Raw genomic sequence first — 23,587 nt, 5'->3', positions numbered from 1 at the left:
ACTCCATACTTAACTTTAGTTTGATCTGACAATTGCTTGTTTACACAGACAAAGTGGTATTGGTCAGATAAATTGGACCTAAACCAAACTAATGCCTGTCCACATATGCAAACATAATTCTGAAGCCTTTCCAAGATAATTTTCATGATCTATGGTGTCAAAGGCAGCACTAAGATCAAAGAGCACTAGAAGAGAAATGCAGCCACAATCAGATGATAAGAGCAAGTCATTTGTAACTCTGATAAGTGCAGTCTCTGTACTATGATGGGCCTAAATCCTGACTGAAAATCTATAACATAGTTGGGAGGACATTTGGACATAGAATTTTATAAATGGGAGATTTGTGATCGGTCTATAATTAGCCAACTCTCCAGGATCAAGCTGTGATTTCTTGACAAGCAATTTAATAACTTAATCTTAAAATTTCTTGGAACATGCCCTAAGGATAATTAGGAGTTAATAATATTTAAGAGAGGCTCTGAGATTACAGGAAGTACCTCTTTTAAGAGCTTGGTCAGTATTGAATCTAAAATACATGTTGTTGATATTTTTTGATGTTTTGATATGTTTTTATTTTATTTTATAGCTCTTCATGTCCTATAACAGCAAAGGATTAAAGTTGCTTGTGTGGAATAATATGAGACACTGTCTTCTGAGGTGCTATTGCAGACAGTTTCATAATTCCAAATTTGTGTCTAATAATTTCCATTTTATCAGTAAAGAAATTTAAAGTAATTACTACTGTGCTGTAGTCGATTCTTTATTCCTTACCAATTTATCCACAGTACTGAATAAACACCTTGGATTATTGTGGATATTTTCTATGAGTTTGCTAAAATATGCAGACCTGGGAGCTTAGAGCCTTTCTGTAGCTAGAGACACTATCATTCCATGCACCATGAAAGACTTCAAATTTTGTACTCTTCCACTTGTGCTTTATTTTCCAAGCTGCTCTCTTGAAAACATGAGTATGATCATTGTGCCATGGTGCGGGGGGTGACAGTATTAAGAGTGCTAGAGAAGACTGTATATATTTTCTGTGATTACATCAAGTTCTTCTAAATTTTAAGCATAAAAAAGCCTCACATCATGTGATGACACTGACCTGTCTATCACAAATTTCTCTAACAGCTCTTCCTTGTGGAAAGAATGGGCCGCCGGACACTGCACATGCTAGGACTTGCTGGAATGTGTATCTGTGCCATCATCATGACAATTGCCCTCGCATTACTGGTTAGTCCCACAAAGTTTTTTTCTCCAGATGCACATACCACTTTACCAATACCAACCTATACCAATGCCACTTTGTCATCCAAATGTATTTTCATATTTATAAACTCAGCAAAAAAAGAAACAACTCTTTTACATGACACTGTATCTTTAAGATTATTTTGTAAAAAATCCAAATAATTTATAACAGTCTTTATTGTAAAGGGTTTAAAAAATGTTTTCCATGCTTATCCAATAATTCATAAACAATTAATGAGCATGCACCTGTGGAACAGTCGTTAAGACACTAAGTTTACAGATGGTAGGAAATTAAGGTCACAGTAATAAAAAATTAGGACAATAAAGAGACCTTTCTACTGACTCTGAAAAACACCAAAAGCCCAGGGTCCCTGCTCATCTGTGTGAAAGTGCCTTAGGTATGCTTCATGGAGGCATGAGGACTGCAGATGTGGCCAGGGCAATAAATTGCAATGTCCATATTGTGAGATGCCTAAGACAGCGCTACAGGGAGACAGGAAGGAATGCTGATCATCCTTGCAGTGGCAGACCACGTGTAACAACACATACATAGGATCGGTACATCCGAATATCATACCTGCGGGACAGGTACAGGATGCCAACAACAACTGCCCGAGTTACAATAGGAATGCACAGTCCCTCTATCAGTGCTCAGACTGTCCGCAATAGGTTGAGAGAGGCTGAAATGAGGGGTTGTAGGCCTGTGGTAAGGCAGGTCTTTACCAGACATCACTGGCAACAATGTCACCTATGGGTACAAACCCACCTTCGCTAGACCAGACAGGACTGGCAAAAAGTGCTCTTCAATGGCGAGTGATGATTGGACTTGCGTTTATTGTTGAAGGAATGAGCGTTACACTGAGGCCTGTACTCTTGCTATCGATTTGGAGGTGGAGGGTCCGTCATAGTCTGGGGCGGTGCATCACAGCATCATCGGACTGAGCATGTTGTCATTGTAAGCAATCTCAACACTGTGCGTTAAAGGGAAGACATCCGCCTCCCTCATGTTGTACCCTTCCTGCAGGCTCATCCTTACATAACCCTCCATGACAATGCCACCAGCCATACTGCTCGTTCTGTGCATGATTTCCTGCAAGACAGGAATGTCAGTGTTATGCCATGACCAGCGAAGAGCCCGGATCTCAGTCCCATTGAGCACGTCTGGGACCTGCTGGATCGGAGGGTGAGGGATAGGGTCATTCCTCTCAGAAATGTCTGGTAATTTACAAGTGCCTTGGTGGAGGAGTGGGGTAACATCTCACAGCAAGATCAGGCAAATCTGGTACAGTCCATGAGGCGGAGATGCACTGTAGTACTTAATGCAGATACTGACTGTTACTTATGATTTTGACCCCCCTCCCCTCCTTTTTATGTTCATACAAATATTGACACATGTTAAGTTTGCTGAAAATAAAAGCAGTTGAAAGTGAGAGGATGTTTCTTCGACTGCAGGCCATTTCATGTCCCACAGGGCATTTTTTATGAAAATGAACAGATTTAAACTTTTTCTACATTTCTTTTTTGTTATATGGTCACATTAAAACTGACACCAGGCATTCATCTCATATTTTTGATATGCCATTTATGTATACATTTTACTGTTTTAGACTTGACCCAGACTCAGATTTTTAATATTAAACTATGTAAATTCAATTATAAAAATACTAAATATGCCATTTTAAACTATGATGATCTAAATAAACAAAGAGCACAAAAATGATAAATCATTTCAATATTTATTGTCTGAAAATTATTTCTAAATTACGACCAAACAATTTTGCCCCTAAAAACATTTATTTGTATTAAAAAAAAAAAAAAATCTAAAGTAAGTGTACTTGTTTCGACTAAAGTTTCAGTGAAGAGCTTGCTTGAGATAAAATATGAGACAAGGGAAGTTTGAAGAAAGCAGAGAAAAATGTTGGTAAATATAACTTATTAAATATAATATTATATAATGTTTATAATATTTATATTTATAATATGATATTTATATAATATCACTTTTTTAATAATAGGTATAATTTCTAATCAAGCTTAAATTTTGCCAAATTGCACAAAAAGTGTGAAAATTTTATTGAATTGTGTGCATTTAGGATACATCAGATGTTAGCTATGAAATTAAAAGTCAGACAAAGAAAATAAATAAATGTACATATATATATATATATATATATATATATATATATATATATATATATATATATATATATATATATATGTTATTTTCATTATGTCATTTCCAGCATGGAATTCTATTCAACAATACAGAATTTGAGATGCGATGGAAATGACACTGTGGTGGGAATTTTTTTACTTTCTGAAAAAATGACAAACAATACATACATTTCCAGTGATGCAGGTTACAAATTAAATAAAAGTTAAAATGCCTATATTTGAAGAAACATGCAAAAAACATATCCAAAAATATTGAAAAAGTAGTCCAAGTCTAGTGAAAGATATTTGAAGACTACTCTATTGGACAGCACTTACTTGACTTGCAAAAGTGTAGTTGTAAAATGTCACAATTTTAATCTCTTACGTAGTTGTCTGATTTGGCCTGCTTGAAAAAAATTTGGGAAATGACAGATTAGTGTATGAATAGCCTTTTTAAAATGCTGTTGCTGTAAGTGATTTTAGCTGTACTGGAACTTCCGCAAGACTGACCCTTTGGATTAGACCTCTTTTCAAAACATGGCCCTCCGAAGATAGCATTGCATCTTCTCACAGATGTCAAACACAACAATAGCAAAATATCGGCCTCAGCTGACAACTGTTATGAACCTGAATATGACATTAAACCTGAATGAACCGCTTCAATAACTTCACTATGAGACCGTGATTGACAGACAGAAAGCACATCAAAGTATTCTGATCAAAGAATGTATACGTGGCCTGCTGTCACATTTTTGTTTTCTGTTAACACAGTCTAGTTCTGTCACAGAGACCGGTGAGATATCTCAGAACACTTATTTCAGTGATATCTTTTAGGGAGAAGAAACATTTTCTGCATACCATTCCATAAAACAAATGGCTTACAGCACCTTTAATAGCATTGCAGGCACACAAAAGATATAATTTTACATTTATTTTAAACATTGTAATTTTTTATTATTCTCCAGTTACAATATGAATTCTGTATATTGACCGACCTGTTGGCCCTCACTTTCTTTCATGCTCTCACTATTGATATTTAATTTATGTTTCGTGTTCTTTGTCTGTTCATCAAAAGGAGAGAGTGCCATCGATGAGCTACATAAGCATGATGGCCATTTTTGGTTTTGTGGCTTTCTTTGAGGTTGGGCCAGGTCCTATCCCTTGGTTCTTCGTGGCTGAGCTCTTCTCACAGGGACCCAGACCAGCAGCCATGGCAGTAGCTGGCTGCTCCAATTGGACCGCCAACTTCATCATCGGCATGGGGTTCCAGTATGTTGCTGTAAGTGCAGAATATTGTATATTGTATGCCTATTCTTTTTTTTGACATCCAATTATTCATTTTGCAACCACAACCTGTGTTAAATCCACCCACTTGGTTTCTCTTTATTGCAGAACCTGTGTGGTCCATACGTTTTCCTCATCTTTGCTGTGCTGCTCCTTTTCTTTCTACTCTTCACGTTCTTCCGGGTTCCTGAGACTCGAGGAAAGACTTTTGACCAGATATCAGCAACCTTCCAGTGTCATCCACAAAACATGATGGACATGGATCAAGGAAAGCACAGTACAGAACTGGACTACCTAGGAAATGATGATATAGATAACTGAAGACTGAAAGCGAGGGAGATGGTGGATGGGGGCCAGAATGACCAGAATTCACCTTTCATGAGGAATCGGGGAGTATCAAGGAAAATGGAACGCATACCAAAAAGAGAACATGACAACTCAAAGGAGAGAAAGCATTTGGTCTTTGGATATTAGGTGTTATGGAGATGAAGACGGATGTTGTACTTTGGGAGAAAGTGCAATGGTGTTTGAAAAGGAGCAAGAGACTTGATATTTGGATTTCTGCACTTTATCTGCACAAAGGTTTCCATACCAAGCACATAACCAGTTATGCTTTTAACATACAATTATAACAAATCTTAGTCTTGTGCTTAGAATATTTACATTAAAGAAAATGAAACGTTTTCATACAGAGATAAACTTGTAAAAATTTCTATTCAGGATTAAGGACAAAACGCTTTTTTTTTTTTTTTTGCACAAAGCTCATTTTAATTCTCATTAAACAGTGCATTGATCATATACAATCACATACAGAATCACTCAACTAGTTCTCAAACCAAACCACCTTCTTACAAATGACAATCAAACATGTCTCCTAAACATATACACTTTTTAATTTATAACTTCTTTGGAATTATATCTAGTAATGCCAGAAGTTTTTGCTTATTGTGGAGTGAAAAAACAAAACACAAATGAGTGTTCACCTTTACAAAAGGTCCTGATGATGAATTAAAAGTGTGTGCTACTTGAGAAGCTTACAAAATGAAAACAAGCAAACAATACTGCCCTTTATTCCTTATATTTCAATTTGTATAGTGTGTTGCTTGATGACATATTGGAGGTGTGTGTGTGTGTGTGTATGCAAAATGTATCTTTTTAACATTAAGTTGTTTGTATGGAATAAAAAGCATAGTCCTCTAATACAACATAGAATAAAAAAATTAACCACTTTAGTTATCATTTGCACAATTAAGTTTGATTATCATCAACAACAAATTTGGTTTGAGAATGTGGATTCAAACCTGCACCAAACAACAGCGAATCACTCCAAAAGATAAAGTCAAATGGCTTTGCAAATACTTTATTTACTGCCATTGCACAGAATCCCCACCAAAAGAAATATACATACAAAACAGAAAACAAAAAAAAAAAAGGGACTATTTTAAACCAGTTTGTTTTTCCCAATTGGATGTATTTTTACCCTTTTATCTAGTTATGAGAGAAGAGTCTGTGAACCACTCACTACACTGAATGGAATTTCCGCTCTCATCGATGAACTTAAAGTAGCCAAACTGGTCAAGTTTTCTCTACTGCTCACTGCCCACAGTACTGAACAAAACCATAAAGGGGAAACATTGCAAATATAAATGGGCTTTTGGAGCAGGTCTGTCATTATTTAGCTTTTTTTGTTGTCATTTTTAAATGTCTTAACATGCATCAACCCAACCATCTCTTCCGCTCCATCCCTCTCACTCTCTTTCTCTCCTCTGACAGAGGAAGGGTCCAGACCACAAGGGATCGATCAGGTTGGGGGAGGGACAGGATGTAGAAGCAAGAGGCAAGTTGTGTGCACATTGGTTGAAAGTTTGATGAGACAGGCGAGGTCCTACCCCCAAACTAACCCATCCAGGAACCTATGCAGCAACACAGGAATAGCAAAAGTGTGAAAGAGACAGAAAGGCAAGATAGCGAGGACAAGAATGCAACAGTTACATTAAAACATTCAGCAGACAAACTGAACCAATTTGTCATTTATCTGAAAACATAAAATTTCATTCAAATCTACAACAGTGCAATCTAATTTTGATTAAATGAAAACTGAATTAAATGATTGCTTAGACGGCATTAAAAACAAATTGGTTTTATGGTGTCGTTAAAGTGAAATTCTAGAAAACTCGAGTTGGACAAAGATTTGAATACAGAGTGGCTGCTGCTTAATTTGGCTCAGGGTCAGCTGACAACATATGATGCATTTTAGCAGCAGTTGTAGTTTGATGGCCGAAACTCTATACCAAATACACAACACAGCACCAGTTTAGCTCATGAAGTCCCACCTCTTGCCAGGGTCACATGATTTCATCCAGGTCACAGAAATCATTCTGCAGACTTGGCAGCTGTGGGGGCAGGCGTCTACAGAGATGAACAGTTGTTAGTACAGGTGGGGTCACTTATCAGGGAAAAGACAGCATTACCCATCATAAATTCACAATCACACCACATACATGACTATTGGTAAGCATTAAAGTGCTGACCAATGTTTAAGTTGGCTCAAGAAACTGTTTACGGACAATATTATGACTAGGGGTGGGGAATATGCCAAACTTTATAACATGATAAGAGTAATTTTACATCAAGATAACTACACCTACTAATCACTTTATTAGGAACCCCTGTACACCTACTTATTCATGCTATATCAGCTATATATGTGGCACAATGCATAAAATTATGCAGATACAGGTCAGGAGCTTCAATTAATGTTCACATCAAAATGGGGAAAAAATATGATAAGGGATTTTGACTGGCATGACCATTGGTGCCAGATGGGCTGGTTTGAATATTTCTGTAACTGCTGATTTCCTGGGATTTTCACACACAGTCTCTAAAATTTACTCAATGGTGCCAAAAACTAAAAACATCCAGTGAGCGGCAGTTCTGCAGCATGAGAGATGTCAAGGGAGAATGACCAGACTTGTTTGAGCTGACTGAAAGACTATGGTAACTACGATAACCACTCCGTACAATTGTTGCGAGCAGAATAGCCTCTAAGAAAGCACAACATATTGAGCCATGAGGGGTATAGTCACTTTATTTTGACCATTATGTTCCTTAAAAAAAGAAAAAGAAGTGCTTGAGTAATTCACGAAAAAAAAAAAAAACCTTTGTTTATAAACATTTTTTAATGGCTATTTTTTTTTTTTTTTAGATAATTCAGTCAGTGAATTAAAAACAAAACAAAAAAACCTGTGCACCACATGCCATGCACCATTCAGAGTGCCCACATCAAGAGGGGATGATCACTTTCGATTGGAATTTGCCCCTCAGTCTCACGTGAATCCCTGCTCTCTAATAGATACGCCCATGCAGCACACATGAATACTTGGATATCGTGATATACATGACAGAGAAATCTATTGACTGTCAGTTTACATGGGTCGCCGCAATATATATTTTTCTTATCTTCCAGCCCAATTATAACAAATAAATGGCCCTCACCTCAGATTTTTTAGGGGACTGTTTTGGGGAAGTTTCAGAAGTGGATTTGACATCAGCAGGTTCAGAGGACTGAGCCGGGGTCTCCACTTTTTCAGGTTCATCTCCATCCTAATTAAGAGGCAGAAATGATTTCATAGGTGATTACATTTTTACACAAATGAAGCAAAAATTACAGTATAAAGTAGTGTTGTCAAAAATACCGGTACTCCGGTACCAAGTCGGTACTGAAACAATTTTTACGATACCAGAATTTCTGAAGGTACCGGAGTACCGAGTCTACCCGGTACACATGCAGAGTCGGGAACTTTTGAACTCACAACAAGCAAAAGATGGTGACAAGCAAAGCTGCTGCGGAGTCTCTTGTTGAAAAGAAAAGTGGAAAAAGCCAGGTTTGGAAATGCTTTGTATTTGAGGCTGATGAAAAGGGAAACATCATAGATCAATAAAAACCAATTTGTAAATGCCGCGTCGCAATTTTCTGACGAGAGGAGGAAACGCATCAAACTTAATAAAAGCACCTGAAAGACAAGACACCTGGATTAATTCAAGCAACCAAAGCAGGTTAGTTTAAAAGCATATTATCATTTGCATTAGGGCTGAAACTATTAGTCGACATTATCGACAACGTCAAAAATAAAAAAAAAGGACGAGAGAAATTTTCATTGTCGAATAGTCATTTGATCTTATTTAACGTAAAATGAAATCATAACTAATGACGCGCGAGAGCAGCATTGCAGTTCATGCCTGACGGAGGAGAGAAATAATTGCACAGATCACAGTCCAGATGCACTCTAAACATTCACAGCTTCATTTTATGTAGATCCCAAAGTATTAGGGAATTATATATAAAAAAAAAAAAAAATTATAATAATTCAGAATAAGCGGAGCCGGAGCTCTTTAAAGGAAACATCCTGGCGTTATAAATGCAGTTATATTTTATGTGTTATAGCTTTATTAAAGTTCAAATAATACAGAAGCAGGTCATGTTAATAACTTTAAACTCAGAAGCTGTCATTTCTCTGTATGGTCGGTGCCTCTTCTATGAGTTGCGCGAATGTCCCGATCTAAGGGGGAGATATTGAAACTGCACCTGGTTGAGAGACTCTGCCTCGGGGACGCTCATCCCACGAGCACGGACGCTTAATGCAGCTCGATTAGAACGCGATTGCTCGCGACTTATTTAAATCATAATATACGTCACCGTGCATTTCTTATCGTGACGAAAAATAGCAATATGCAGCTTTATTAATATGAGAGCCCTTTGCACATTAGTTTGGATTTTTTTTTTTTTTTAACATCTTATACAAGTGTTCAAAAATACTTTTAAGCATATATTGTACAGTTTTCTTATAATTCAAAAATAATATATTTAAATTAAAGTGTTGCTCAATGGCATATTTCGGTTCTTGGTTCTGCTGCTAATGTTTTGTTAACCTGTTTTTGCTTGGTACCGAAAATGGTATAGAGTACCATGAAATTTCAATGGTATTGGTACCGACTACTAAAATTTTGGTACCGTGACAACACTTGTACAAGGAAATAAATTCGTCGACATTTAGGGAGGTTATTTTGCCAATAGGCTAAGAAAATTAAATACAAATTACAAAAACTTCAAAAAAAAGGGAAGAACTTATTTTTCTTACCCCAATGACAAATTAACCTAATTAAATGTTGATATATTTTTCTGAACACATCTTATATTATTTTGCTTCAAGTAAATATCTCGTTTTAAATTTGATGTATTTTTCTGAAAAACAAAAATACTAAGAAAATTATTTAGTTTGCCATTAAGACATTTCTGCATGACCCACTAAACCGAAACCGTGGCAACTAATGTTAATATCACTAAAAAGTCTAGTAAAATGGACAAAGCTAAAGGTTTCACTTCAGTAATTTAGAATCAGAATATGGCATACTTTAGAGGCACCGGATTCAGATTTTCTCTGTCTGCGGCGAGTGAACTGTCTTCGTTGTTTCCGGGGCTGACCTTCAACCTGCTCCCCATTGGTCTGGCCCTCTTTAGGGGGTGACTCTTGCTCTTCATCAGGGCCAACTGTCGGTTGACCCTCTCCAGGAGGCGGACGAGGACGGAATGGTCTGCACATCACAAGGAAGACTTGTTTGTCAAATATTGATTCACAACAAAACAAAACTGACTGCTACAGTCAGGCCTCTAGGTGTTGACACTAACCTTCGATATCGAGGTCTGAACCTGCGTGGTGGTGGCCTCTGCTGGTCATCATCTACTGCCTCATTCTTTTCTTCTGCTTCTCCCTACAGCAGAGACACTCTAGTCAGTGGATTTTTGTAGCAAGTCTACAGACACTTTCCACCAATATGGTTTAAAATAAGGCCTGAAACTTCAAAAATTTAAGGCAATTCTTTTCCAACAAATGCTCTGTGAAAGCAGGTGCCTAACCTTCGGGTAAGGTAGATTGTCAACATCAGGAGGTCATACTAAAAATGAGCATTTTTATTTTTATAAATTTTATATATGAGGTTGGGTAACAGTGTTGCAAATTTAGTCTAAATTAAGCAATCACTTATTAGGAGGCTAGCTAGTTTGGGACCAAATCCTGATTTATTGATGAAATAACATTTCCCATAAAGAATAATTGCTTGATCCTTATTTACTTCTTGCAATACCTTAAGTAACTGGATTTAATGCGGTCAACACTACAATGTGTAAAAACTAAAAAGGAATGTTTTAAAGCGGGGGGAATACAACTGCAAACTGTGGGACACAAAAAATAAAAAAACGTTTTGTTGTCATTAAAATCATTTAAATAAAAATTACTACAATGGAGTGTAAGATCAATTCACCAGATTGTCATAATTTTGACAATCTGGTGAAGTCTCATTGAACCTGTTAAACAGATTCGAGAATGTCAGACCTCAGGAGGTTGGACAGGCCAAAATATATCAAAATATTAAAAGTGGATACACTTTTGAGGGACTTAAAATGACCCATATGTGAAAGGTGCCATTAATAATGAGAAAATCTATCAAGATCATGGTCAAATTCACATTTATGAAGCCAACAGAAAATCTAATTCTTCACCTCGACTTGTGGAGCAGTAGGCCTCCTACGTGGGCGCGGGCGACGAGGGCGTGGCTGAGGCGCTTCTTTCTCTTCATTGCCCTCTCCCTCAGATGTGGGACCAGCTTTTGCCTCTCCCTGATCAGGACGTGCATCCCGTGGATAAAAGCGCCTACGGAATCTGCGTTTATTGGGGGCAAATCGGCTGCCTTTGACAGGTACTCCATCCGGACCAGTAACATTGGCTGCCTCAGAGCCCTGGAGCACAGGCAAATTTCCAAAAAAGTTATACAATGCACAAAATTAGTCAACCTTTATTTATCCAGAGACTGCTTACTTTAGCTGCTTCAACAACGTCAAACTCCACAACCTCACCATCCCCCACACTTCTCAGGAACTTTCTTGGGTTGTTCTTTTTTATTGCAGTCTAGAAAAAAAAGTGGGGGGCATCCTTTAATGTGCATTTTCCAATCACGATGTATTGGTAAAAGTTCTCAAAGCTACACAAATGTTGATACATTCTAGGAGCTATTCCCTGATATTTAGGACTCTAGTATCTTTTCAATATGGCAGAACACAAATTAAGATATTTTGATGGGGATTTTATGCATTTATATCTATAACATTCAAGACAATGGGGGCCAAAATGTTCAAGCTCCAAAAAGGAAATAAAAGGCAGCATAAAGGTAATCCAGATGACTCCAGTGGAGCATGTAAAGGGTAAACAAGCTTCTCTTATGATCACACCAAGGAGAATGCAAACGTCAAGATTTATAGTAAAAACAAGTTACATCTGTTTCTCACCAAAACCAATCATATCGCTCTAGTTATATGGATTAGCTGCTTTCATGTCCTTTTTAGAGCACAAAAGATTTAAAGTGCAAAACATCTGAACCCAATTGACCTGCATTGTATAATATAAACATCATATTCCATTAAAATATTTTTGTGCATAAGCAGGGCAAATGAGAGAATTATAATTTTTGGGTGAACTATTCCTTTAACATCTGAGCCAAAGCAGAGTTATTCTGAGGATATAGCATTGGCACTCCACTTCCTTTTCAGTGTGAAAATTTGATGGCTATTGTTATCGATACAACAAATTAACCAATTCCATATAAACATTTCTGCACAAATTTGGTTTTCCAGAGAAATGGATTACCTGATGAACAAACACATCTTCTTTGCTGTCATTTCTGAGGAAAAATTTAAGAGCAAGGGTTACAATTAAATGTTTTTTTTATTTTTTAAATGGATTCTTACCCATTAACTTTTATCTATAAGCCTTAAAGGGATAGTTCACCCAAAAATACAAATTATCAATTACACACCCTCATGCCATCCCAGGTGTATGACTGTATTCTGCTAAAATATTTTTAGAAGAATATTTCAGCTCTGTAGGTCCTCACAAAGCAAGTGAATAGGTACCAAAATTTTGAAGTTCCAAAATGCACATAAATGGAGCATCAACTCCATAAATGATAGTTGTGGGTGAGAAACAGATCAATTTTTGGGTCCTTTTTCCCCTATCAATTTTCCACCCTGCCCAGTAGGTGGTGACATGCACAAAGAATGTGAATCACCAAAAACAAAAGAATGTAAAAGTGAAAGTAGCGATTGATAGTAAAAAAGGACTTATTATATAAAGGAAATATTTATCAGTTTCTTACCTACACTTTCGCTTCTGAAACTCTGGAGTTAACCACTGGAATCATATGGATTACTTTAAGCTCCCTTTGTGATTTTTGGACCTTCAAAAAGTTGGTAGACATTCACTTGCATTGTGAGGACCTACAGGGCTGAAATATCCTTCTAAAAAATTATAGTTTGTGTTCATCAGAATAAATCTGGGATGGCATGAGGATGAGTAAAAGAGAGAATTTTCATTTTATGGTGACCTAAACCTTTAACTGCCATTGTGAGACAGAGAGAGAGAGAGAGAGAGAGAGAGAGAGAGAGAGAGACACTAGGTTGATTGGTGAGGCAATAATGCACATACCTATTGATAAAGCCATATCCGTTGCGGACATTAAACCATTTCACGGTTCCTTGCACCCCTGTCGCTGTAATAGATAACCATAATAGAAGATCAGACCAAACAAGCAGTATCTGCCCTGCGTGTGAATTATTAACCTTAAACTTTGAAACCGTTCTCCCACTTAAGACAAACATGACTGCAGTGCATATTTTAATGAATTAATCGAATAAACCAAGGGAGACGGAAAAAAAAAGTTGCGTTTTTGCCAGATGAATTGAAGGTTTTTTTTTTGGTTTTTTTATCATGCAATCTATAGGTCAAAAGTGGATAATTAAATTACAGATGATTGACAATGTAAAGCTGTTACCTAACGACATGCAGCACACCTGCAGTGAAATTCCTCCCACCCAAGCACGTGGTGACAGGGCGCAGAAATTTGGGTCATGTTAAACGTACTTTCACTGAGTAAATAACCAAAAAACACACATTCAAAGCTTCAGATCCTACCAGACGGGATACACCATTTTCTCTTTAAAAGATGTAGTTAGAGATTAATAAATCTCAAACTCTAGTCTGATAGAGTAGCCTATAGAAACTCAGTATTGCCCGCCGAATTTTAACAAAATGGACAAGTAAATCACCTCATGAAGAGCAATGTTATCAACGTGGTTACTCAAAACACTTCATCTCCGTGTTATTGATGGTATTTCCTCATAGACGAAAAACGTGGAAGACAACTGATCGGAGCTGTAAGGCTTGAAAATGAAACTTATGTGAAAACGATACTGACTGAAAACGATAGTTAAAAAAACATTAGTCGATACATGAAAACGAACTGAGAGTGAGACGCCGTCATTTAACAGTTTATTTGTCAGTATCTCGTTGTAATTTTGTCATAAATGTTTGTCAGTATCTCTTTGTTTGTAATGGTGTCCTAAATAAAGAAGTTAGTGAATCCCTACCGATGATTTTTCTCTCGGGTTGTGGTTGCTCAGACGGTGCTGCGCTTTGTACCTCTGTGTCGCTCATCTTCTCTGGATTTAACCCCCTACCTCCGACTAACCAAACTTTTGCTTGAGCGGCCACCTCAAACTTTTTATCCCGATTCCCTGTCAGGAAGGATCGATTGAGCCTCGATTTAATTGGTGTTCAAGCGTCCAATCCGTGAGTCCTTTCTCCACCCTCGCGTAATCAATTGGGATTCAGTGCGTAGTATGTCTCGCGCGAAATACAAGCAGTTCTTCAAAGTTTTACAACGACCTTTGGGATTTCGTGAATATATATATATATATATATATATATATATATATATATATATATTATTATTTTATTTTTTTAAAGAATAATAATTTTGAATTACGTCGTGCTATACGTGGGGAAACAACTCTTATTCATACTAAACATGTAGTCTGATTGATGACATGTTACTGAGACTAAATGTTTTGCAAATAATTATGATATTAATTCGGTATTTCTAGACGCCTCTAAAAATGGATATATATTTCGCAAGGGTGACATGCAATACAACAGAGACGAGTGCACCTGTTTCTTTTTTAGAAGAAATGCCAACTCAAGTAGCCATTATTGTCAACAATAAAAAAGCAGGCCGAGACGGTTACACCAAATCTGTAGTTGATTTGAACGGATGTATTAGTTGAATATCGATTTGCCTGGTTGTTGCCCCCTTTTAACCCCTATTGCCTCTCGCGAGCCCGTATACACGTAGGTCACTAGATTCAAGTTTCACTCGACTATATTTATCCAAACGACAACACAAGTTGCCAAGACTGGGAGTCCGTACATTTGGTCACATTTTTCTCTCACATTATACATTAATTGGACAATCGTATTTTTGTTTATTTGTTTGTCTGTAAATACGATACATTTGTGAAACTGTGAAACTCTAAATACAACAATGTTAAATAACATGTCAAAGCAATGCGTTGGCTTTTATTTTTTTATGTAATATCGGATTTTACAAAAAATTCAGTGTATAACTCCATTCGCTTCTCATGCTCATTGAAATGCAGGTTGGATACTGTGGTGATAGTTGAGTGTGCGTAACGCTATGAAGAATCCTATTACGCCTATCCTTACGCATGTGAGCCAACAAAGAGCTTTTTGCAGAATGAATGAGTGCAATCCCAGCAAACGTCACGTGCAGAGACATTTTAAATATTTAGTAAACAAAAGACATGTAAATATTAATAACTTTTTGTGTTAATTTTTTTTTATTATTTAGAATAATATGGAGTTATACTTGTGGCACAATTCTGCGTGCAAATTGTTTGAGTGCACAAAAAATGTCTGCGTGCGCAAGATAATATTTTGAGCATGCAGAAAGGTATTTTGCATGCAGAGTGGGTAGGAGGAGAAAGCTACATTTAAGAATTCTGAGCAAATTCATATTCATATAAACTTTATTCAAGTGCAAAATGTATTTTCGTTTGCTCAAAATGAATTTATCTTTGCAATATACATTGCTTTTTCAAAACTGAGTTCAAACGCGTGCAAAATAAATTTATGCGCTCAGAATATCATCTTGCGTGTGCAGAAAATGTTTTGCCCTTAAAACATCTTGCGTGTGCAAAATAACTTTTTTGTGTGCTCAGTTTCATCTTGCGCATGCAAAGCATTTTTTTATGCCCTCAAAATATCATCTTGTGCATGCAGAACAATTTTGGTGTGCTCAAAATATCATCTTGTGGGTGCAGAATAAAATAATTTGCACTCAAAATATCATCTTGCACGTGCAAAATAACTTTTTTGTGGACTCAAAATTTTATCTGGCACGTGCAGAACATTTGTGTGCGCTCAAAAAAATAAAAATAAAAAATCTTGCGCATGCAGAGCATTTTTGACTTGTGAGTGCAGATTTTTTTTGGCGCTCAGAATATCGTCTTGAGACTGAAGACATTTTTTTGTGTGCTCAAAATATCATCTTGTGTATGCAGATTTTTTTTTTTTTGCACTCAAAATATCATCTTGCATATGCAAAATAACTTTTAGTGCACTCAATTTCATCTTGTGTGTACACAATTTTTTTTGGTGTGCTCAAAATATCATCTTTTGCGTGCAGAATTATATATATTTTTGCACTCAAAATATAATCTTGCGCGCTCAAAATTTGCGCGTACAGAATTGTGGCACATATATAACTCCATAGAAAAACATTACAAATAACTTTCTCACTGACACGAGGCAGACTATACGCGCTCCCGGACTGCGCCCCCACCCGCCCTAGAGCGAGGGTGACTGCGCATGCGCAGGAAGGAAACTAGTGCTGCTGAGGTTGGTTTCATGGTATGTGTATTTGATTCAGTGAGAGAGAGAGCGCAAGAAATAGAGTTTACGATTCACGCGTTGGGCCCCGGCCGCGGAACAGCCTTCGTCAACCATCTGAATCTGTAAGAGGAAGGCAAGAGCGAAACGCCTGTAATGACAGCAGTGTCAAGATAGCTGAATTCAGCGAGAAAGCACAACAGAAGCATAGCGCAGCTGATATCAACAAGACAGACAGAAAGGATATCCAGTCGGACTAAAAGTGGTTGGGTTGATCAGAAAGCGTGTAGCGTGGAAAATTGCTGTAAACTAGGTAAGTAGCTGATTAAATCATTCAAATAACGGGCGTAATCCCGCGTGCGAACAGCCTCCTCTACCAGATAAACCTTTATGTATTCCACATTCTGATCAATTACATAGAATAAAGATGGAACAGGTGTAAAAGCAAACAATAAGCCTTCGATGTAGCATCTCGCGAAAGAATAGCAAGGCTTCGCGTGAGTAATTCAGAATGACGACAACATATTTTCCTTGTTTGCACAAACTAAACGGAATTTGATGGGGAAATCAATGTTTATCTCTAAACATTGATTACCAAGACAAAGATCACAAAACTTGATCATAACTCAAGACGCAAGAGCACCTCGCGTCGTGGATTAGCTCAGCCTGACATCATAGTAAACCTCGTTGTAGGTGCGCAGGCTTTGTCTGTATTAAAGTTAGTCTGCTTCTAGTTCACGCGCTGTCATGCAGAGCTTTTGCGGGCAACATTGTTTGGCACCAGCCCGGCCGTTAATAGCACGGTGCGCGGCGGGCCTTTAGTTTGCAGATGAGTGCGCAGCGGCGGATCCAGCAGGCCTCACGGATATCAGCCAGCTCACTGCGGCTGCAGGACATGTCCTTATGAAAGAGCTCGAACCCGTGCATTGTTCAAAAGCGCACGGCTTTTATTCGCTTTAAGGCATTTAAAATGTGTCACGCGCAAGTGTGTGATAACGATATGGAGTTGCTTGGTCAGTGCTTCGTGTGCAATTGCCTGGACAAAATAGGGCACCGTAATTGGGCTATTCAAATTAGGTTACCTTTCTAAAAAGTGAATAAGGAAATTATATATTAAAAAAAAAAAAAAAAATGTGTTTAGGGTTTTGTACATATGCTCGTGGGATACGGGGTGCTTATCTAAGTAGCATAACATGACTTGACGTTTGGGCCATTCCACGTGAATACTTGCAAACCACCAGTGACTTAATGTAAATTTACTCAAGTGGTGTATTATCCAAATGATTAATGAAGATACTTTGTGTGTCACTTTTATACCAGTTGGGCATGTCAGATGTGCAGTAAACAGGTGCCATGTTCTTGTTGCCTAATATAGAATGCTTCTGCAAACCCATTGAGCTATGAGACTATTTCAAAAATTATAGCACAGTTTGCTGTTTATAAAGGTTTAGCAAATTAATATCTTGAAACAATGCTAAACTTGAAAATGCCTTATCCAATTACATATCCACTAAATATTCACATTCAATCAATGTACATATTGGCATAGTCTAAATGGCTTCCGGGGTATTTGGAAGTCTGATTTAATTTAAGAATATTGTTGCATGATCGTTCTTTTTCTGTTGAACCCAGCCATTTTTCATTAGCACCTCCTCCAAAGTGATGAATCGCCTTTTTTCTGTCTATTGGCTTATGCTGATGAATATTAACCACTGTACTCATCAATATTTAGAAAAGACATGGCGGATGCTGACTTGGACTTTACAACAGGCGATGCTGGGGCCTCCGCTACCTACCCCATGCAGTGTTCTGCCCTGCGCAAGAATGGTTTTGTGGTGCTAAAAGGTCGACCATGCAAGATTGTGGAGATGTCCACTTCTAAAACCGGCAAACACGGACACGCCAAGGTTGGTGATGTGTGGTCTATCGCCATTACAGGTGTACACACACACACGTACACACAATTGATAGTGTTTTTGAAAAATGTTTAAAAATGATGTACACTAAGATTAAAATTCCAGTCTTGTACAAGAAGCTGATGGAGCTGTGTGTCACTGTGCTGAATACATTACCAGCTGAATACTTGTCTCTTTTTTCCATTTATCAGAGACTATATGTTGAGGAATAAATTAATCGTGCACCAACAAATATGCCTGTGTTTGTGCATCCACACGCATCATCATAGACCTCCTTTGTTTAGGCCAGCGATCCATAAAACAATACAAATTGGCAGAGGCTATACAAATAGTGCAGTTTCTGATTGTGGTTGAAAATAATTTATGCATTCCGTTACGTGCTCACACACCAAAAATACTAAGTCTGTCTATTATACAATATTTTGTGGTGTTATCATTTAAAATTATTTTTAAACATTTGAAAGGATTTTTTTTTTCAGGTTTATTGAGTCGAGACCATTTTTTACTTTTCAAATTATTTCTCAAACGGTCTCGCAGGCCGGGTAAAATGGTCTCGCGGGCCTGAGGCCTGACGTTCCCCACCCCTGATCTAGAGACTGTTGTGCATGATAATCCCAGGACATCAGCAGTTACAGAAATATTCTTACCAGCCCATCTGGCACCAACGATCATGACGTGGTCCAAATCACTGAGATCAAATTTTTCACCATTCTGATGGTTGACGTGAACATTAACTGAATCTCCTGATCCGGATCTGCTTGATTTTATGCACTGCTGCCACACGATTGGCTGATTAGATAATCGCATGAATGATTGTTGGTGCCAGACTGGCTAGTTTAAGTATTTTTGTAACTGCTGATCTCTTGGTATTTACACACAACAGTCCAAATGGTGCCAAAAACAAAAAACATCCAGTGAGAGGCAGTTCTGTGTATGGAAACGCTTTGTCGATGAGAGAGGTCAACAGAGAACGGCCAGACTGGTTCGAACTGACAAAGTCTACAGTAACTCAGATAACGGCTCTGTACAATAATGGTGAGAAGAATATCATCTCATAATGCTATTCTGAGATGCGTCTTGCTGTTTTGGCACAATATTAGGCAGGTGGTATTAATGTTGTGGCTGCTCCGTTTATAGCTGCCTTCATATTTTAGGGAAGGGGGTTTCCTCGTATGGGGATCTGTATCAAAAAGTTGGAAAATTCCTGGACGTGTGGACAAAATGTACTTTTAACATTTGTCAAATGTATACATTGATTTTATAGCCAATAACCTGTATTTTGTAGGGAACTGATTCACAACCCCGTAAGAATTCTGTTTAAATCAAATGCAATGTTTGTGATGCTTTAAGCAGTCATGGTGTTGGTGCTGCTCATTGCCCAACTACATTGGGTGTATGTGGAAGAGTACATGTTTGTTTTGCAAAATTAAGAACTTCCAGAATTCTCTCTATACTAGTCTTTATGAATGAGGTGCATGTGTAAGGGAAGCCATTATGTTAAACACAATGCTAGGGATGATTCAGACAAATGGTCTGAACTGACTTTGAATAGACAGCGGTACAGTAAACATGCTTCACTTCCTCCTTCCCCCACCCCAAAGGTTCACATGGTGGGCATTGACATCTTCTCTGGCAAAAAGTATGAGGATATCTGTCCCTCAACCCACAATATGGATGTCCCCAACATCAAAAGAATGGACTACCAGGTATGTGGGATTAAATCTTAGTAGCTTTCTGTACGCTACAAGTTAGTCATTATGTTTCATGAATGCTTAATAAACTTGTTTTCTCTTTATTACTACTCAGCTTATTGGCATACAGGATGGCTACCTGTCTCTGCTCCAGGACAGCGGTGAGGTCAGAGAAGACCTGAAAATGCCAGAGGGAGACCTGGGTAAAGAGATAGAGGGCAAGTTTGATGCTGGTGAAGAAATCCTAGTAAGTGCCATAAATCATCATCTCCTTAAATGCCAGTCAGAAGATCTTCTTAAGGGGCAGTGGTAGCTTGGTGGTCAAGGCTGTGCATTTCTGATGTGAAGGTCAGTGGTTCAAGCCCCAACACTGCTAAGATGCCACTGTTGGGCCCTTGAGCAAGGCCCATTACCCTATCTGCTTCAGGGGCGCCGTACCATGGCTGACCCTGTGCGCTGACCCCAGCTTAGTTGGGATAAACTTTAGGGCAGTGGTGGCTCAGTGGTTAAGGCTCAGTGTTACTGACCAGAAGGACAGGGGTTCAAGCCCTAGCACCACCAGGATGCCACTGTTGGGCCCTTGAGCAAGCCCTTAACCCTATCTGCTCCAGGGGCGCTGTATCATGGCTGACCCTGCACTCTGACCCCAGCTTAGCTGGGATATGTGAAAACTAATAAATTTCACTGTATATATGCAAAAAAAAACTGTGTGTATAATGTGTGACCACAATAAAGGATTCTTCTTCTTAATATTTGAATTTAACACAGAACTCGTACTTTTGTTTCTCTGTGCTTGTGTTCTACAGATTACTGTCCTGTCCGCTATGAATGAAGAGTCTGCAGTAGCCATTAAAGCCATGGCTAAATAAAACAGCAGGTATATGGAGCTCTCACTGCTGTGTGTGCATGCTCACCTGCTAACTAGGCCCGGAGCGACTGTGCCTCACCAGTGTGCTTACAGCAAAGCACTAATTTAAATATTTACCATGGCTTTAAACAATGAAACAAATGAACCCTAATTATCTGAGTCCACCTCCAAAGCAAATTAAAAGGGGAAACAAGCCGGCTGCAAAACGACACAAAAAAGTTTGGCACACATGAAACTACTCTACCATAAGCCATGGATGAAAAATAGTTGTGGTTGGGCTTAGGCCTGGACTGAAATTGCATTTGTTTTTGCCGAAACATGATCGGTGTCCAAAAATCGACCCACGGTGTTTAATAATGTACATAAAAAAATTTTTAATTTACAAAGATATCTCCTTTAATATATAATACTTTGCTGTTTGCATACTGGCAAATGCACTTTAGACTAACACCAAGACGTAGTACTCCTGCAGTGTTCTGTATATGTCGATCCTTGTCTGAAATGTAAAAGCAATGACTGAGATGTAAATAGAATTCTGTTGAATTACAATTTGTATTTTACACTACCAGCTTAGTATTTAATTTTTTTGTCCTATGTGTAACCAAACATGCTGTATTGTAATATAGCATTTTAAGAAGCATGGGGGGCGTGGTCGTCTGTCGTGCTTTCTGGAAACTCTCTCTCTCTGGACACATGGCGTTCCTTAAATGTCTCTCTCCATATCACTATAATAAGACAGGTGTTAGAGGTAATTACAAACCAGGTGACAAGCCTTACCGCTCTCTCCCGCAGACCGACACACGACCACGCCCCCCATGCCACAAAGCATTATCATCATTCTTGAGAATTAAGCAACCCTAAACAACAATAATAATGTAATTCTATATGTTTATATTACTTATAATATATCTGCTGTTCCTTTTAAGTTATGGAGACATTATCTTAAAGTGACATTGAACTGGCTTGTTGTGCATATTTGGCCTTTTCTGAGTTTGGGTTGGACTTTTAAAAATGAAAGAATAAATATTTCAGACTCCGTTTAGTACTGGATAGCACATACAGTTGTCAATTCTTTTGAATTTTGTAGGCATTCCATCTAAATTTAAATTAAATGCTTGTTTTGGACAGTCAAAAACATTTTCAACAGCTTGCTTGTACTGTACATGTTTCCCTATTTGTGTGTTGTGTATATTCTCATACCCCTCTCTTTGTCCATTCATCTTTTTCTATTTCCATGTCTCATTGTACTGAATCACTCATTCTTTTTCTCACTCACTCCTATCTGTCCATTTATTTTCCTTTCTCTCAGGGGTTGACAAGATGCACTGGACCTGGATAGGAGAGAATTAGACCTCAGCAATCCTATCATTCTTTTTTCTTATTTTCATTCTCTTATCTTTCCCTCGCTCTGTATTTTATAGCCCATCTTGGGGTTAAAAACAAGGAAATTTAATAAGTCCTCCCAAACAAAATTCTCTATAAATAAAAAGGTACACAAAGCAACACCAAGTGGAATGTATAAACAATTAGAAGAGTATGTTTTGGGCAAAACCACTGTAGTGGTGGATTACCATCCCAGGTAATCTTTTTTTGTTATTACTTGGTCTCTTGATTTGCAGTTTACAATTTTTGTTCCACTTTTTAAAAAATCAGGATAACTGCCCTTTGTATATTCTAAATCACAATACTAAATAGATATAATAGGTCATTTATGTTGGAATTTTATTTATGAGCAACTATGGTGTAAAAGGGAGGGAAACACTTGAGTGCAGATTCTCCTGTGAAGGGCAGATACAAAGGCCATGACATGAATAATAGGTTATAGTTGGGTGTCTTCACTACAGGACCAAACTCTCAGCTTACCTTCCCCTTTATCCTCCAGTAATTTAAAGCAAAATAACCTTAGACCGAGGTAACTATCACATGAGCATCTATGGATGGATACAGGAACACTACTTTAACACTTTTAGCCTTCCATCACCCCTCCCTTCCAACATAAAAAGTATAGAAACAGATTCATGACACAGGGGAAATCAGCATCACCGTTTACAACAATTTCACAAGTATTTGCTTTCCGATTATGCTGTGAAATGGAAGGAGATGCCATAAGCCTTAGATCTCTTGATGAAATGTAAGAACACAAACTTCTGCCGCCATTGTACTGAAGTCTTGGCCTGAACTGGCCTATAGTGGTTTGTTTAATGCTTGCTGTATGTTTGAAAGAAACAAGGAAATATGCCAGTATTATTTATTTAAAAGTTGTAGGTTGGCTGAAATTTGGATCCCCTAAAAATGTATTATGTCTTATGCAGGCCATCATTACAGGTTTGTTATAGACTGTCATGCTCATTACTCTTGCCTTGACAATAGTATGAGTAATGTTATATTTTAACAACAAGAAACAGACCTTTGAATTCTAGCAAGAAAACAACCCATTATTTAGAAAACACAAAAATTGTCTTTGTTTTAGTTTGTGATGGCTTTTGGCTCTCTGTAGTCATTGGTGATGTAATATATGTAACCACAATGGCATGGTTGCTGGCAAGAGAAACTGAATTAAAAAACAACTAACAATTATTTGAGTATTCTTCATGAAAATAAAAACAGCTGGGATACAGACAAGTAATGTAG

General features: G+C 37.8%; 3 protein-coding genes across 3 annotated transcripts in view; 2 read left to right on the top strand and 1 right to left on the bottom strand.

The window, feature by feature from the left end:
- Positions 1-5,007, top strand: part of LOC127659851 (solute carrier family 2, facilitated glucose transporter member 4-like) — a 31,941-nt gene extending 26,934 nt beyond the window's left edge. The window contains exons 9-11 of the mRNA XM_052149810.1: positions 1,132-1,233; positions 4,478-4,681; positions 4,795-5,007. Of these exons, the coding sequence (XP_052005770.1) occupies positions 1,132-1,233; positions 4,478-4,681; positions 4,795-5,007 (519 nt within the window). The remainder of the gene's footprint in view (positions 1-1,131; positions 1,234-4,477; positions 4,682-4,794) is intronic.
- Positions 5,008-6,450: 1,443 nt separating this feature from the next.
- On the bottom strand, positions 6,451-14,329 carry LOC127659916 (Y-box-binding protein 2-A-like). Its single transcript, XM_052149909.1, has 10 exons — positions 14,162-14,329; positions 13,221-13,284; positions 12,384-12,417; positions 11,559-11,648; positions 11,243-11,479; positions 10,373-10,455; positions 10,098-10,278; positions 8,182-8,289; positions 7,020-7,095; positions 6,451-6,599 (listed from the first exon to the last, which is right to left on the bottom strand). The coding sequence occupies exons 1-9, from the start codon at positions 14,226-14,228 to the stop codon at positions 7,060-7,062; spliced, it is 900 nt and encodes a 299-aa protein (XP_052005869.1). The 5' UTR covers positions 14,229-14,329; the 3' UTR covers positions 6,451-6,599; positions 7,020-7,059.
- Positions 14,330-16,452: 2,123 nt separating this feature from the next.
- LOC127659931 (eukaryotic translation initiation factor 5A-1) lies at positions 16,453-23,536 on the top strand. Its single transcript, XM_052149932.1, has 6 exons — positions 16,453-16,794; positions 18,214-18,388; positions 19,999-20,103; positions 20,204-20,335; positions 20,895-20,965; positions 22,266-23,536. Exons 2-5 carry the CDS (start codon positions 18,221-18,223, stop codon positions 20,955-20,957), a joined length of 468 nt encoding a protein of 155 aa, XP_052005892.1. The 5' UTR covers positions 16,453-16,794; positions 18,214-18,220; the 3' UTR covers positions 20,958-20,965; positions 22,266-23,536.
- Positions 23,537-23,587: the final 51 nt, after the last annotated feature.

The sequence above is a fragment of the Xyrauchen texanus genome, chromosome 2 (genome assembly GCF_025860055.1).
Source record: "Xyrauchen texanus isolate HMW12.3.18 chromosome 2, RBS_HiC_50CHRs, whole genome shotgun sequence".
In the NCBI taxonomy this organism is placed as follows: domain Eukaryota; kingdom Metazoa; phylum Chordata; class Actinopteri; order Cypriniformes; family Catostomidae; genus Xyrauchen; species Xyrauchen texanus.
The sequence above is the reverse complement of the archived record's forward strand: the minus strand, read 5'-3'. Positions and strand labels throughout refer to the sequence as shown.

Bases quoted from the DNA above. Each gene is read 5' to 3' on its own strand.
- LOC127659916 (XM_052149909.1), bottom strand. From the start codon at position 14,228: ATGAGCGACACAGAGGTACAAAGCGCAGCACCGTCTGAGCAACCACAA. The intron at 11,480-11,558 runs GTAAGCAGTCTC...CCTGTGCTCCAG, and splicing joins ACGTTGTTGAAGCAGCTAAA to GGCTCTGAGGCAGCCAATGT. The intron at 8,290-10,097 runs GTATGCCATATT...CCTCTTAATTAG, and splicing joins CTGAATCCGGTGCCTCTAAA to GATGGAGATGAACCTGAAAA.
- LOC127659931 (XM_052149932.1), top strand. From the start codon at position 18,221: ATGGCGGATGCTGACTTGGACTTTACAACAGGCGATGCTGGGGCCTCC. The intron at 18,389-19,998 runs GTTGGTGATGTG...CCCACCCCAAAG, and splicing joins GCAAACACGGACACGCCAAG to GTTCACATGGTGGGCATTGA. The intron at 20,104-20,203 runs GTATGTGGGATT...ATTACTACTCAG, and splicing joins TCAAAAGAATGGACTACCAG to CTTATTGGCATACAGGATGG.